This window comes from Vairimorpha necatrix, chromosome 3, assembly GCF_036630325.1.
Source record: "Vairimorpha necatrix chromosome 3, complete sequence".
Taxonomy (NCBI): Eukaryota; Fungi; Microsporidia; family Nosematidae; genus Vairimorpha; species Vairimorpha necatrix.
In genome coordinates, this window is record NC_088818.1 from 1,284,981 (window position 1) to 1,300,231 (window position 15,251).

The 15,251-nt window shown below is 27.9% G+C and overlaps 12 protein-coding genes across 13 annotated transcripts; 6 read left to right on the forward strand and 6 right to left on the reverse strand.

Moving 5' to 3' along the window:
* Nucleotides 1-511: 511 nt before the first annotated feature.
* On the forward strand, nucleotides 512-1,033 carry VNE69_03340 (uncharacterized protein; the record flags this gene model as incomplete). Its single annotated transcript, XM_065473203.1, has 1 exon — nucleotides 512-1,033. The coding sequence occupies one exon, from the start codon at nucleotides 512-514 to the stop codon at nucleotides 1,031-1,033; it is 522 nt and encodes a 173-aa protein (XP_065329275.1).
* Nucleotides 1,034-1,367: 334 nt separating this feature from the next.
* VNE69_03341 (ubiquitin-like protein) lies at nucleotides 1,368-2,315 on the reverse strand (the record flags this gene model as incomplete). The annotated part of the gene is made up of 1 exon (XM_065473204.1): nucleotides 1,368-2,315. One exon carries the CDS (start codon nucleotides 2,313-2,315, stop codon nucleotides 1,368-1,370), a length of 948 nt encoding a protein of 315 aa, XP_065329276.1.
* Nucleotides 2,316-2,591: 276 nt separating this feature from the next.
* Nucleotides 2,592-3,398, reverse strand: VNE69_03342 (WD40 repeat domain-containing protein; the record flags this gene model as incomplete). Its single annotated transcript, XM_065473205.1, has 1 exon — nucleotides 2,592-3,398. The coding sequence occupies one exon, from the start codon at nucleotides 3,396-3,398 to the stop codon at nucleotides 2,592-2,594; it is 807 nt and encodes a 268-aa protein (XP_065329277.1).
* Nucleotides 3,399-3,549: 151 nt separating this feature from the next.
* VNE69_03343 (iron hydrogenase) lies at nucleotides 3,550-4,800 on the forward strand (the record flags this gene model as incomplete). The annotated part of the gene is made up of 1 exon (XM_065473206.1): nucleotides 3,550-4,800. One exon carries the CDS (start codon nucleotides 3,550-3,552, stop codon nucleotides 4,798-4,800), a length of 1,251 nt encoding a protein of 416 aa, XP_065329278.1.
* A 407-nt stretch (nucleotides 4,801-5,207) lies between these two features.
* VNE69_03344 (E3 ubiquitin-protein ligase RNF13) lies at nucleotides 5,208-5,789 on the forward strand (the record flags this gene model as incomplete). The annotated part of the gene is made up of 1 exon (XM_065473207.1): nucleotides 5,208-5,789. The coding sequence occupies one exon, from the start codon at nucleotides 5,208-5,210 to the stop codon at nucleotides 5,787-5,789; it is 582 nt and encodes a 193-aa protein (XP_065329279.1).
* A 786-nt stretch (nucleotides 5,790-6,575) lies between these two features.
* On the forward strand, nucleotides 6,576-8,942 carry VNE69_03345 (separin (ESP1); the record flags this gene model as incomplete). The annotated part of the gene is made up of 1 exon (XM_065473208.1): nucleotides 6,576-8,942. One exon carries the CDS (start codon nucleotides 6,576-6,578, stop codon nucleotides 8,940-8,942), a length of 2,367 nt encoding a protein of 788 aa, XP_065329280.1.
* A 208-nt stretch (nucleotides 8,943-9,150) lies between these two features.
* VNE69_03346 (uncharacterized protein) lies at nucleotides 9,151-9,654 on the reverse strand (the record flags this gene model as incomplete). The annotated part of the gene is made up of 1 exon (XM_065473209.1): nucleotides 9,151-9,654. One exon carries the CDS (start codon nucleotides 9,652-9,654, stop codon nucleotides 9,151-9,153), a length of 504 nt encoding a protein of 167 aa, XP_065329281.1.
* A 147-nt stretch (nucleotides 9,655-9,801) lies between these two features.
* VNE69_03347 (cytosolic Fe-S cluster assembly factor NBP35) lies at nucleotides 9,802-10,656 on the reverse strand (the record flags this gene model as incomplete). Its single annotated transcript, XM_065473210.1, has 1 exon — nucleotides 9,802-10,656. One exon carries the CDS (start codon nucleotides 10,654-10,656, stop codon nucleotides 9,802-9,804), a length of 855 nt encoding a protein of 284 aa, XP_065329282.1.
* Nucleotides 10,657-10,845: 189 nt separating this feature from the next.
* On the forward strand, nucleotides 10,846-11,112 carry VNE69_03348 (UPF0235 protein; the record flags this gene model as incomplete). The annotated part of the gene is made up of 1 exon (XM_065473211.1): nucleotides 10,846-11,112. One exon carries the CDS (start codon nucleotides 10,846-10,848, stop codon nucleotides 11,110-11,112), a length of 267 nt encoding a protein of 88 aa, XP_065329283.1.
* A 90-nt stretch (nucleotides 11,113-11,202) lies between these two features.
* Nucleotides 11,203-12,606, reverse strand: VNE69_03349 (partical DNA repair protein RAD4; the record flags this gene model as incomplete). 2 transcript variants are annotated; one of them, XM_065473213.1, is made up of 2 exons in its annotated part: nucleotides 12,227-12,239; nucleotides 12,374-12,606. In XM_065473213.1, the coding sequence occupies 2 exons, from the start codon at nucleotides 12,604-12,606 to the stop codon at nucleotides 12,227-12,229; spliced, it is 246 nt and encodes an 81-aa protein (XP_065329285.1). The 2 variants fall into 2 exon arrangements, with proteins under 2 accessions (XP_065329284.1, XP_065329285.1); XM_065473212.1 differs by having other exon boundaries at nucleotides 11,203-12,606.
* A 681-nt stretch (nucleotides 12,607-13,287) lies between these two features.
* VNE69_03350 (uncharacterized protein) lies at nucleotides 13,288-14,073 on the forward strand (the record flags this gene model as incomplete). Its single annotated transcript, XM_065473214.1, has 1 exon — nucleotides 13,288-14,073. The coding sequence occupies one exon, from the start codon at nucleotides 13,288-13,290 to the stop codon at nucleotides 14,071-14,073; it is 786 nt and encodes a 261-aa protein (XP_065329286.1).
* A 147-nt stretch (nucleotides 14,074-14,220) lies between these two features.
* VNE69_03351 (uncharacterized protein) lies at nucleotides 14,221-14,916 on the reverse strand (the record flags this gene model as incomplete). Its single annotated transcript, XM_065473215.1, has 1 exon — nucleotides 14,221-14,916. The coding sequence occupies one exon, from the start codon at nucleotides 14,914-14,916 to the stop codon at nucleotides 14,221-14,223; it is 696 nt and encodes a 231-aa protein (XP_065329287.1).
* Nucleotides 14,917-15,251: the final 335 nt, after the last annotated feature.

Here is a 15,251-nt window from a genome sequence, read left to right on the forward strand (position 1 = left end):
ATCAAAAATCATCACAAATTTATAGAAAATTTGAAGTTTCTAAAATTATTTAAAAAATTCAAATATTTATTTTTTTGAATAAATAAAAAATTAAATTGTAATAAATAAAAATATTTCAAAAAATGTAAACATTTATTTATAATATTGTATTTATTAAATTTGATGAAATCAAAAATAACATGATTTAATTTTTTAAAATGATTATAAAAGGTAAATGTTATTATTTTTTAAAATTTATTTTAAACTTCTAATTATAATTTAATGTTATTAGATAATGTAATAAGTGACTTTCATTTTTCATTCCTTTCTCTCTTTTTTAAATTCATAATAAACTTTAACTTAAATATTTTTTTGACACATTAATAAACAAACAAACAAACATTTACTTGAAATGGTCAAATTTTTATTAAAAATAATTTATTATTATTTTGTATAGATTTTTTAATTTTATCTCATCATTTTTTTTAATTAATTTATTTTTTATATAAAAAAAAATATTTTTTAAAAGGGTATGAGATATGAGAAAGTGAGTAAAGTAGAAATAAAAGATAAATGGATAAATAATATGTATAAAGAAGATATATCTGATAAAATAATAAGAATGGTAATAGAAACATATTCTAATTATAATTGTACTAATTATAAGTGTAATAACATTAATAATAGTTACACTAATAAATATAATTGTACTAAATATAATAGTTATTATTATAATAATTACTATTATAATTATAGTAGATTATTGGATTTTAAGAATATCTTACCTCTATATTTAATTACTGGTTTTATTTATTTAAGAAAATATCTTAAAAATGTTAAAAAGGGTTTTAGAGACTCAATCCTCTTTAAGCTTTTTTTGACATGTATTTGGATGGGAATAAAGAATTATAATGATTTACAAATACAAGATTTCTTAGAATCTTATAGATGTGATTATAAAGAGATAACATTTATAGAAGCGAATATATTGAGTAAGATTAATTATGATATTGATATTACAGAGAATGAGATGATGAACTGGGATATAAATTAATAATCAGAATAAACAAAATAGAAACAAATAAATAATATAAAAAAAATTAAAAAGTTATATAATAACATATATAATAAGTTATTTTAAATACATATATAATAAGTTATATATTTATTTTTATACGATGAATTATATTTATATGTGTTATATAGAAGAGTTCTCCTTTTATTTTTGATTATTTCTTAATTAAACTAATGCCGTCATATTTTTAATATAAATCAACTTGACACGTGTCACTATAAAAAACAAGAGAGATGTCAAATAAGTCTAAAAATGATACAAAATTACAATACTTATAAATACTTAATATTACTTATAGTTTTTTAGAAAACATTTAATTTTGGGGGAAATTGGCATCTTTCCTTAATAAATCTAAGGCATAATTAATATCTCCATTTGCTTTTATAAGTGCTTTAAGATTTTCTTCTTCATCTGTAAATCCCATCTCTTTTAGAGCAGTCAATTGGCCACTGTACTGTGTCTTATACTGCCCAGGAGACTGAGGAGGCTGAGGGGAGTAAGGAGGGTATCCCCCGTAATACATGGGCTGATAAGGGGGATTATACCCCATTTGAGGAGGGTAGCCAATTTGAGGAGGATATCCCATCTGGGGACTCCCAAATCCAGACATTTGATTTATCCTGTCCAAGATCGAGGGGTCATTTTGGAGCATTTTAAAGGCGTTCATTGTGGACTGCTTAAAATTCTCTTTCATTTCTGGAGACATGCCTTGAGTCTGGACATCGATCATCTGATCGAAGAAAGTTGGATTATTCATGACCATATCAATCATTTCCTTACTCAATTTCATATTCTGACCGGGCATGTTATTTTGACTAAACCCGTTATGTTGTGGTGGGTAACCCATATTAGAATTAGGCATGTAATTCTGATTAGGCATATAGTTTTGATTAGGCATATAAGGATTATAAGCCATATTATTCTGTGGGGAATAATTCATCTGCTGAGGATATGGATTATTAATCTCTTCTTTCTTATAAGGATTAGTCTGTGGTGCCTTAGTATTATTCAGACTAGACTTGGTCTTCTTAAGGGCGAAGACCCTTTCTCCCTCATCTTTCTCACTTATGTAGTCACTGAGTTTCTTCCCTGACTCAAGTTTCTTCTGCTTAATATATAAAATCTGCTGGTCACTTGGGATCTTCTTATCTTCAGGCATAATATCTTCTACTGCCTTCTTGAAGTCTTCTATTGATACATTTAGGTCTTGTATTTCTAAATGTAAAGTTGTGCCTCCTGTCACTACTTGAAGTTTCACCATTTTTAAGGGGTAGACAAATTTAAAATTTTAAATGTTTGGCGACCAATCAGCCAAGACAAAAAAGTGAAACACAAACAACTAAAATGTATTCTAAAGTAAATGTAATCTATAATGAAATGGTAATTTATGTATTCTATAGTAAATGTATTCTATAATGTGATAGTTTGATGCCTTCATCAGAAATCTGAAACATCTTGTCTCATGACTTTATATGATTAATCTCAGTATATTATAATTATATTTATCTAATTTATTTTATATCTAAATTATATTTATCTAATTTATTTTGATTTTATATATGACTTTATTGTAAAATGAAGAATATATTATATATTCCTCATTCACATCTATTCCATACACTAATTCCCCTTTACTATAATTCTTCTCTCCTAATATCTTTATTCCTTCATACATACAAGACATATAAAATTTTTCATTTTTTTTTATTATTCTCCATATTCCCCCGCCAATCTTCTTTTTCTCAATAATTCTGTCTATAAAAATTTTATAAACATGTTCATCATAACTTCCTACCATCACTATGTCTCTTTCTACTAGTAATGAACATATTCCTTGTTCAAATTTCATTTTTTTTATAACTTCTTTATCTTTTATAAAAAATAGTGTAGAACATTCACCACCACATAATAGTAGTGAATTGTATAGTGTACATGTCCATAAGATGTCATTGGATACTTGTAGAGAATATAAAAAGACTAAGTCTGGGGAGTAGACAGTAATAGACCCATTACTAGTACAAATGTATAAACGAGAAGAACTAATATTAATATAGATAAAAGTGTTCATGTGTGGAGTGGAGACTTCTTTAAGAAGATCAAGTGACAGATTGAATTTTAAAAGAGAATTAGAAGTGGCAGCGTATAAAAAAGAAGAATGGATTTTGAGATCTAAAATGCCAGAAGTCTCTTGTGTACGAATAAGAGACATGTCTGAGGAATATAACTGAATATTACCAAATCTAGAAGAAGATGAATAATCGTAACTACCAGTAAAAATTTTATCCTGGTGGATAAGAATGACGCCCACGCAAGATGAAGTAGGAAAAGATTTAACGAGCACCATGGGCCAAAAAAAACAATGTTCTAAAAAAAAGCTCATATGTAAAAAAAGGCTCATATGTAAAAAAACAATATTCTAAAAAAAGCTCATGTAAATGTGCACAATTTAATTTTTATATAATACATCACAAGTTAGATTTTTTTTAGTCCCTAAAATGAAATCTGAGAATAAGCCTTGTGTTTCTCCATTCACTTTCAAATTAGAAGACTGTCTCGCTTGCTCTTCTTGTATTTCTGACTTTACAGTCAAAAAGCCGCCAACTTACAATGAATTAAAAAATGACCCATTGACATTTTTAATATCTCCACATTCTAAAATGAGTATATATGAACATTATATAACTAATTTAGATAATACATTTGTAGAAACAGTGTCTACATGTTCTAATAATATCAATAACAGATATATAGTATTTAATGACTTTGAATACCTTTTAGTATCATTTCTTAAATTGAAGTTTAATATAGTATCAATATATGACTCGTCATATATCAAGTCTCTTCTCTACGAGAGTGTCTACGAGGAATCTCTTACTAATAATCTCATTATAAGTGACTGCCCTGGTACAGTCACTTATATAGAAAAACAGGCGCACCATCTACTGCCTTATTTATCAAAGACTAAGACTCAGCAACAAGTCCTCTTGGATTTTATTAAAGGGAAGTGTATCAGTGTAGTCCAATGTTATGATAAGATGTTAGAAAAAGATCTTAATACATCAGACACTAATAATCTTGATGTAGACACTAATAATCTTGATGTATCTTTTATGACTACATATGATTTCTATAAGATGATAGTAGAACAAGGATTCTTTGAGTATAAAGATAAGATAGGAATAGTAAACGAATGGGAGAAATGTAATATAAAATATCATTATGGATATTTAGACTACATATTACACAAGAAATATTATTTAAATAAAAACGAAGAACTTATATTAGACAAAAATCAATCTTGTAAGAATAAACAAATAAAGAACAAATTTAATGAGATAAAGATAAATGGTAAGAGAAAATTAAATATAAACTCGGAAGTATTAAATAATATAAATATTCCAGGCTTAGAATACACTGCCAAAAATGGGGTCTTTTTGTATACCTGGAAATCAGGGAATATTACTAAGAAATATATAAGGATTTTAGGCTTAGAACCATTCTTGAATTTTATAAAAGAGACGAAAATCAAGGGGATGAATTATGAGATCTGTGAAATTTATATTTGTAATCAAGGATGTATAAATGGACCAGGGCAAATATATACAGAAAATAATATAAACAGAGATGTATACAAAAATAATAGTAATAATAGTTCATTATTAAATTCATTATTGGTTGGAAATCTTAAAACAAGAACTTTTAAAAAAATCAAAAGTAAAACTGTCAAGTTTCAAGTTGATTGGTAAAAATAAACGAAATGTCATTAAAATCGAGAATTAAAAATTTTAAAAACTTTGCTTGATTTTGTAAATGTCCTTTTCTAGGTATAAATGTTATTTATAGTGTTACAATGTCATAGAAATTGACATGTCATTTTAAATGTAAATTTCATTTTACATTGTAAATTTCAATTTACAATGTTACATGTCAAATAAAACTCTGCTTTATTTGACATATGTCATAAATTAATGCTCATAAATTAATGTTCATAAATTAATGTTTATAAATTATTGTTTATATTTTTTGACATTTTTTTAAGTCCTGTTTGGTGATTTCTAACCAATCATGTCTAATTTCTCTCTTGTTTTTTTCGCTTCTCCTTATTTATGCATATTTTTTTTCTATTTATATCTTTATTTAAATTTTAAATCCCATGCATAATGAAACTCCAGAAGACATAAACAACTTCTTGACTATTTATTTAGTACACGACACTGACCAAGAAGAACCAAATATCTCTCCAAACACTCCTACTACTGACGCATCTCTAGACTCATTCATTACTAATCTGGCCTCAAGATTCAATTCTGAATCCAATGTTGACGTCAGAGTGCAGCGTGTCAACAGACCACTACGGATTATTGACTCACAAAACGGAGTAAGGAGTTCCTCGTCATATTTCGTGATATTTGATTTTATACTAAATGGTATTAATCATCAGATGAATGTAGAGAGACCACATGCCAGTTTGAGCGAGACTATCTTGATTTTTGAGAGTATCTTGGCTATGAGGAAAAATAGTGCGAAAATGAAGAAAGAGCATTTGAAGAAGTTTAAAAGGTTTAGAGTTACAGAGAAAATGATGAAAGAGAGTTGTAGTATTTGTATGACTAGGTATAAGAAAAGAGAAATGGCTAGAACTTTGAGCTGTGATCATACATTTCATGTTAAATGTGTAGACAAGTGGCTACTTCAACATAATTGCACGTGTCCTGTGTGTAGGAAGAAACTCTAGTAGATCAACAAAATTAAAAGAAAAAGAAAAGACAGACCAAAGAAATGAATTATAACAAAAATAAATAAACATTTATAATATAAAATTAAAATATATTATATTATAAAAGATATTTATATTATAATATAAAATTAAAATCATATATATAAAAGAATTTTATTTAATTTTTTACCCCTCTTTTTTGTGATTTTGTAAAATCTAAACTTCATATTTTAAACTTATTATGTTAATATAATATCGGTTTTCGATTTAGTTTTTCAATTTGATAATTGTAAGTGTGTATATTATGTGTTAATGCATTTTTATTCTAATTATTATTTTTGTTAAACTCAGTTCCAAAATATCGTCAGAATCGTTTTTTAGAATTTATTTGACCCTTCCATGAAAAATTGTAAAAACATTCATGTGAAAACAATTTCTAATAAGTGTCAAAAATTGAGCTTAAAAGTTCCCAAAATTATTTCAATATGACTCATAAGTGTTTTAAACTCAACTTTACTCCTTATATGTCACTAAAAAGTATTTTTGAAAACGATGTCTTCATCCTATCAAATTCAATCATCCCAAAATGGAAACTTACTAAAATTTACCGAGGCGGGACATATTAAAACCCTAAACATTTAGATCCCGTTTCAAAACGGGAAAGCATACGCTAGTATATTTATATTATAAAATATCTATTATAATACTAATATTCATTATGAATACTATCTACCTTCATAAATAAGAAGATTCAGAGAGGATTTAAAGATTATGAGGGTTTATTTCTTGCCCCTATTTAATTTTATGAAAAGCCTAAGGGAAGCCACACTCAAACTCAATAAACTAATGCAAAACATAACCCAAGAAACAGTAAAAGAAGCACACAACATCATAAACAAGACTTATTCCCTTGCTTCTTCAAACTTGCCAATCTACACTTATGAAAAATGTATGCTAAAACTTCTTAGTAAGGAATGGAACACAGACTTATTTTTATTACTGAAAAAACATGTAGAAAATATAAAAGAAATAAATGAAGAATCTGCTAATATTTATATACCGTATTGTATACTGAAATATAAACAGTATAGGGAAAAAGACGAGAGATATGAAGAATTTATCGAAAAATGTGATGCGAAATATAAAGAGAAAATTATAGTTTGTTATAAAAAACAAACAAAGTGTTTATGCAAAAAAAATAAAAGTATAAATAGAGAAGAAAACAGCATGAAATATGGAAAACTCAATGACCAGTTTATAACTGGGACAGAGGAGAATAGTGATTTGAAAACCAACAACATGGAATCATCAAGTATAAATCAATCTGATGCATCGTCTACTATTCAAACCAATGCATCTTCAACTACAAATTCATTTAATACATCTGTACCTATAACATCGTCAACTATAAATCAATCGGATGCATCGTCTACTATTCAAACCAATGCATCTTCAACTGCAAATCAATTTAATACATCTGTACCTATAATATCGTCAACTATAAATCAAACTAATACATTGTCTACTATTCAAACCAATACATCTGTACCTATAACATCATCATTTTTGAATTCTGAAAAATTCAAAAATGATCTATTTTGTAATACAAAAGAAATTTGCAATTTCAAGAAATCTCATCTATTTGTACCAGAGTCAAAATTCTACTCTTACTACAACAAAGGCATAATTTGTAATTATAAAAAAGACTTATTTAGTAAAATGATCCATAAATTTCTAGACCGGAAATATTCAGAATGTAAAGATCTGATCAGAATATTAGTAAAAAAAGAGTATGACAAATTACACCTGTATAATATCCTGATATTCTGTTATATACAAATGGGTATGTTTCAAGAAGGGATTTATTATCTTGATAAGTGTATAGAAATGAGTAAAGAGAAAGTTAAATGGTATTTTATAAATTACAAATTGGCATTTGAAAGAATGGGAAATTTACAGGGGCCCAATTCTTATTTAAAAGAAATAGAAATATATGATTGTATAAGTCAGATTGATGGAAATATAAAACAGGTTGAAGGAGATATAAAACAGATTAAGGGAGATATAAAACAGATTAAAGATTTAATGTCTAGACTTGATATAACGAATACTAAATTAGAGCACAATATTAAATTTGAGAATTCATTGGAATTTTACAGGGAGATAAGAAATATAGAAAATAATATCAACAATAAGCAAGCCAATACACACGAGCAAAAAAATTTGATAGAAAAACAGGGAGAAAGTAATGCGCATGAGCAAAGCGATGTAAAAAATATACACGAGCAAATTAATTTAAAGGACACACATGAAGTCTATAGCCTTTATATTTCAAATGATATTCTGTACATTTCTAAAATTAAAAGTGGATCCTATGAAGTTTACAATACAAATATAAATTTCACTGAAATATCTAGAGAATACAACTGGATTTTACTGAAGAACAAGGACATCTTGAAAAATGAGACAAATAAAGAAATATGGTGGAAAGAAAGAATTCTCCTAGACAAGAAAATGAAGATTCTTTTGAATAAAATCAAGGCCCCAGATCTAGAGATAAAAGGACAAATCTTCCTTATACTTGACGAGAAATTAGAAGAGTTTCCCATAGAGCACACATTATTATTTGAGAAGGCGAGTTGTTACAGATTATTAAGCATAGAATATTTACAAGATCTTACTAGTATCTCACAAATTGACTTGTCTAGTTCGATCTTCCTTTTAGATCCCAAGCTAAGTAACACATTTGATAGAATTACAGAACATTTTAAAGATATCAAAAAAGAGATAATAGAAGATGACAATAAAATGAAGGGGGATTTTATATGCTACTTCGGCCATGGAAATGGGCTCAAATACATAGATGAGAATATTAAGTCATCCGTCTTGTTCCTCTTTGGATGTTCTAGCGTGAGATTTCTTTGTATAAATAATTTCAAGAAGAATGGGACCATTAAGAAATATATAAAGAATAATAGAAATGTACTAGGATGTCTCTATGAAGTGACTGATAAAGATTTGGATATGTTCAGTATTAATTTATTAAGTAAGAATGGGGATGTATCGGAATTAATTAAGGAATGTAAAGATAAGATGAGATTGAAGTATCTCAATGGGTGTAGTCTAATTGTCTATGGGAAGCCCCTGCATCTTCAAGCAAAAAGAGCCTAGAAAAATAGAAGGAAAGGGGTCTTAATACTAGATGATTAAATAAGCATATTTAATATCACACTAAAAAGGCCTTAATAAAACAAATACCCCTCGATAAAATAGATGCGCATTGAAAGAGCCAGGTTATCTCAAAGTTACCCTACATGTAACAAAAGATTGTCGCTTATATAAAACGATACTAGACAAAAAGACACCTCCCAGTGAACACTTACTGTTTGATTTTCTTGATAAGTTCCTGTATTATATGATCCTCTTTATATCTTTCAAGTATAGAAGGCACTTTCTTCTCATAGAAATCTACTATTTCATACCTCCCAAGATACAGAATGCACAAGATTATGACGTCATATCTAAAAATGATCTCTTTACTGTGTAAATATTCTATGATTTGTGTATGGACTGTTTTATATAATTTATAGTCTCGTATTTTGTAGTTATAATACAACAAATTACTTTTTACACTGATCAAGTCTCTCGACTTCATGTCTTCTAGCACTGCCTGTCTCAGTCCCGAGTCCTTAGTGTAGTAAGAAGGGCAGTATGATATTAGAGATGTATTTAGCATGTCTGTGTGGATACAGACTCTTATACAGTAAGACATCTTAGAGTTTAAGAATCTTAACTCTTTAGTGTTTCCTACCAGGAGGAAAAGTAATGTAGTCAAGGGCAGATCAGACTGAACGATGTGTCTCTTCTTTAGAACTGATGTCATCCACTTAAAGGGGTATATAAAAATGAGAAGATAATATTAATACTTAATATAGTGATTGATTGAAAATTTGTTCTATTTGAATCAAACTTGGTTTACAAATAGAATAATATTCAATTTATTACTTAAGTGTACTAATGAATATTTATTCTATGTTTTGCTCAGATATAATTCCTCTATTAAGTTTCCTATGTCTTCGAATATTGGGTCTCCAATTATCTCCCCTTGATCGCCCTTCTTCCCATATTCTTTCTTTAAGGGTATACTTCCTAAATATCTTATTCCTTTCTCTTTACATTGTTCTTCTATCCCCGAATCATAAAAGACATCTTCTCTACATTCACATTTCTCACATTGAAACCCCTTCATATTTTCTATTACTCCCAGTATCTTGATATTATTCTTCCTACAAAATGAGAACTGTCTCTTCACATCCTGAAATGATAACATTTGTGGTGTAGTGACAATAATACAGAAATCTACTTTCAAATAATTGACAATAGCAAGATGCTCATCTGTGATATTCGGAGGAGTATCAATTATCACCACGTCATAGTCTTTTATATGACTAGTACTGAATATATTCCTGATTATATTTGTCTTCAAAGATGAAGTATAAACTTCTACATTATCAAAATATCCCATTGAGATACACCCTAAATTATCAGAGATCTTTATAGGATAAATTGTCTGATTGGTTTCTAAGATGACTTCTCCTTCTGTAGAAGTCATCTTAGGAATAGAGGGACCAGATAAATCTAAGTCTATGAGAAGAGGAGACATCTTCTTTTTTGATAATATCTCTGTTATATTTCTGGTTATAGTACTTTTCCCTACCCCACCTTTACCACTCATGATGGCGAGGACTAGTTTCAGATGAGACATGTTTTCAGAAATTGAATGAATGAAGTCGTCTGGTTTTATTGAGCCACAGAGGGACTGGTTTGGACATCCTCGGCATTGTTCACTTTTTCCTAAATTTGTAGATGGACAAGAATTATTCATTAAAGAAAGAGAGGGGTATTTATAAAATGAAACTTACACTCATATGTCTGGAAATATATTGTCCATTAGAAAAAATATTATATTTTTAGTAGTGGTACTACTTTATAATTTCCTTACAGAAGTATTTTAATTGATGCTAGTACTTTATTATGTAGTATCAGTGAATATTTTTCTTACACCCTTGTTTTTATGGTGAAGTTATCTATCACAGTAGTCCCAAATTCGCAGACTACACAAATCAAATCCATAGAAGAAAAAGAAATCAGAATTCTCATAAATCAACCCCCAGAAAAAGATAAGGCCAACATCGAATTGTGTAAATATTTATCTAGAGTACTAAAAATCCCGAGATCTGAGATCTCAATAATTAGTGGACACACCAGTAGACACAAAGTAGTGTCAGTACAAATAGAAGAAGACTGCATCGATTTATTAAAAAAAGAGATAGAAAACTAATAATAAAAAATAGATTCCCCTATATGATATTTGCATTAAAGTATTGTTCAATACAATCTTATAGAAATTTCGAGAATTCTCTACGTGGGATTATATTCTCGACTTAAGCTTCTTATATTTCTTGCAGAATTTTACTATCTTCTCCCAATTTCTTATTATATCTCTACTTGTACTTAATCTTTCTTTCTTTTTCATATTGTCATAATATTCAAATATGAAATTTGATACTACGAATAAGTCTCTTTTGTAGATAAATATCCCTCTATACACGGGATTCTGTCTATTAAACCCTACGAAGCATCTTCTGTATTCTACGCCGAGTCTCTGACAGACTAATTCACTGTACTCGTTTCTTAAATAGAGGCAGTTTACAGGTATGTGGTTTTCATGGAAAAAATCTTGTACATTTGACTGGGGGTTGAGATCCTTGACTACCATCTTCTCGACTTGATCTTCGGAATATAAACAGACTTGGTTAATGAGACCTTCATTTAATATTTTCAGTGGTTTTACTCTTTCTTCAATATTGTGTTCAGCAGTAGTGACGCCATTATTGTGCGTGTTTGGCCCTCTATTATGTTCAATTGTGTCTAAATTCTGTTTTGGTTCTATGGATTTGGGAATGAGTCCTTGTCTATAGAAATATTTATCTGATTTCAAATTGATAATCTCGTCCCTTAAAAACACCCCTTCACCTTTATAGAATCCTTGGATATTCTCTTTGGATCTTAATATCTGATTGATTTTTAGTACACTTTCGAGGCAGTAAAGTGGGTGCTTCTTAAATTTGATGAGCGATGTGGGGATTTGTTTTAATCTTTCAGTGTCTAGTTTTCTAAATGCTTCAATGTGATCAAAAGATGATATTTCTTTATTAATTTCGTCTTTATTGATTTTAAATGTGTTGTTTTCTTCTTTATTATCTTTTGAATTAAAAGATTCATCTTTGTGTCTTACATGATTAAGATTGTTTTTATGCCTGTTCTTATTAATAAATATTTCCAATACTTCCAAATATATCCCATGATTCTTCATATCTCTACTAAAATACAGACTACTATCTTCTATTTTACCATCACTATCAATATAAAACACATTCGCTTTATACTTATCTTTATTCTTCAGTACTATATTATTAACATAAATCTCCAAAAAAGACTCAATTTTACTTTCATCAATTACAAAATATATTCTCAAAAACATGTACTTTTTCAGATATTTAAAAAATAATATGTTTTTTACAAAATCTGTAAAATTGAACTGGGAAGTCTGTAAATTATTTTGAGTCATTATTAGTTGCCGCATTTTGTTTATAATATTAAAGTCTATGTATTCGTTTATTTTAGGGATATTGACTGGTTTATTAAATTCTTTGAAAATAAAAATTAAGCTTAGAAGGATTGAGTATTTGGAGTTTGTTTTTGTAGGCTTTTGAGGGATTGAAATGGTGAGATCATCTTTGTAAACTTCTTCCCATCCATCGTCTGAAGTCATGGGGGATGAAAAGAAAAATAAAAAGTCAATGGAGTTTATACTTGAGGGGTAAATATGACACAAGATGAACAAAGAAATATATTTTAATTGTGTCTGAGACTGGACAAATATAAACAATAATGTTTTTAGATTGCGTTAATATGAGTAACTTTGTGACTACATAATATAAAACAATATTTCAAGAGAACATCTATTGACGAATAAAAGATGGAAAAAAATTTAAAGCGTCAGAAGAAAAATATATAAACAATAGATTGCTAATACCAAAACGCACTACACATCCAATTTTCTTTCATGTTTTTGTTATACTTCACGCAAAATTTTAATATAAATAAAAATAGTTATATTCTCTACAGCTCACCTCTATATAAATTAATTTACTTGATTTAATATCACATTGCGAACTTTTACACAAACATGAAGATGAAAATATTTTTTAAGACATTTACATATTATTTTATATAAGTGTAATCACTTGATTTATAAAAATGTAATTGTGTTTAAAACATTTTGTTTGTTTGCATATTCACCGTAAACAAACAAACAATAAAAAAATACAAAAAAGCTTTATCTCTCATGTAATTATGTTTTTATCCTAAAAATTATTTTTTTTTATATTGTTTATAAGTTTATTTGTTTAAATTAAAAAATATATATAAAAGTTTACAACTCTACCCTTCTATGTTACAATTGTTCTTTTATACATTAAATACAATAAGATGTGGTCTCTGTGTTGACAATGTTTATGTACCTGGTTACAATGAAGATTGCAAAAAAAGAGAATTTTGTTACCCAAACATTTGCGACTTACTAAAATGCGACGTAAGTGAGAACAAAAACCTCTTAAGAACTATTTTCTGTTACTTACCTGCTGCTGATGTACAAATAAATTTGCACAACAAATATAATACATACGACAACTGGGATACTTCAGAATGCAAATTTGTAATCGCTTATTTAGAAGAAGCACTCAGAAAACTAAAATGTCCTAAAAAACCTGAAATCGACGAATTAGCGGCTGAACTTATCTTGAAATATTTTTACAAATGGATTAATTCATCTGTCTGTTGCAAAGCTGACCCATGCGTAGAACTCTGCTGTGACATGGATGTCAATTTAGTAAAACCTGCAAGTCAAACAATTAAAGATTTATTGTCTAGAAGAGGAAGTAGAGTGATATTCAGCGTCTTTTTGAAAACACTAGATAAAAAACTCAATGTTAATGGATCTGTGGTTATTGTATCAGACCAAATACGATTAAGTGAATTGTATCGTCTTTATCTTCATTCTGTAGTTATCTTGTTGTTAGAGAACACTGAATATGATAGAAGATTCTGGGGGGATGATGCAGGCTCACAATTCGAATCTTTCTATGTTTTTATACCACAAAATAATGTTACAAATAAATTGGCTAATCCAATTTTACAAGTCGATAATTGGGTAAATCAAGTAGCAGTTCGTGAATAAATGTATAATTTTCTAAAAAAATTTTTATTTTTAAAAAAGTATAAGTAATTTTTTTATACATTTTACATGTATTTTTATGGCTTCATAATACAAAACATTTATTTTATATAATCGCGACTCATTAATCTACTTGGTTTATTATTTCATTTACTTTTGTTTTTTATCTTTTTTTTTATTGGTCAACAACGACATCATTCTTTTATACAATTCATTATTAAATCTTTTTTTCTGTGTTTCATTGGAATAAAAACATATTTCACTCTCAGAATCAATATCTAGAGAAGCTTCACTGATTCTTTTTATATCTTCTTTATTCAAATAATTTCTTCTATCTTTTTTCTTTTTAGACTTTTTTTCTTCCTCGGAACTAATCTCGTTTTTATTTTTCTTTTTATATTTTACTTCTTCCTCAGAACTGCTCTCATTTTTGCTTTTATCTTTCTTTTTAGACTTTATTTCTTCCTCAGAGCTTTCACATTTACTTTTCTTTTTTTTACTTTTTTTTTTAATTTTTTTTTTCGATTTTTGTTTTCCTTCTGTAACTACCAAATCATCTAAAGTTTTTTCTATATCGCTTATATTAGAACTTGAAATCTCTTCTTTCCAACTATTTAAACTTTCTCTAAGTTTATTTAATTCAACTTTCTTAGATTTCGACTTCTTTTTTTCTTTCTTTGAACTTTTATCATACGCATTTATTATGTCGATACTCGCGTTTTCCGTGCTATCACTGGACTCTTTTTTATCTTTAGTTTTGTTCTTGTCGTTTTTTACAATGTCTTTCTTTCTTTTCTTTTTTGGGACACATATTGAAAATATATTAGAAATACAATCAAAGCCCATTTGAGTATAAGTTTTTATTTTAATAAATTAAGAATTGTTTATAATGTGACCAATTAAAAGTAAGACGTATAGTTTCAAAAGTCATTGGATAAAAAATGATAGTTTTTAACTGATGATCATAAAATTTGAAAAAATGTTTTAAAAAATTGATAATTAATGTATAGAATTTTTTATGTTTAAAATGAGATCTGATTTATATATAATAAAGTTATCAAAACATTTTTATTTGTTTTCTTATGTAAAAAGTATATTGATGTAATCGAATATCGTGCTTAATAGGTCTTTAAATATGTTCTGGATCTTCGTCATCAAATATCTACATTGATACTCCTTTT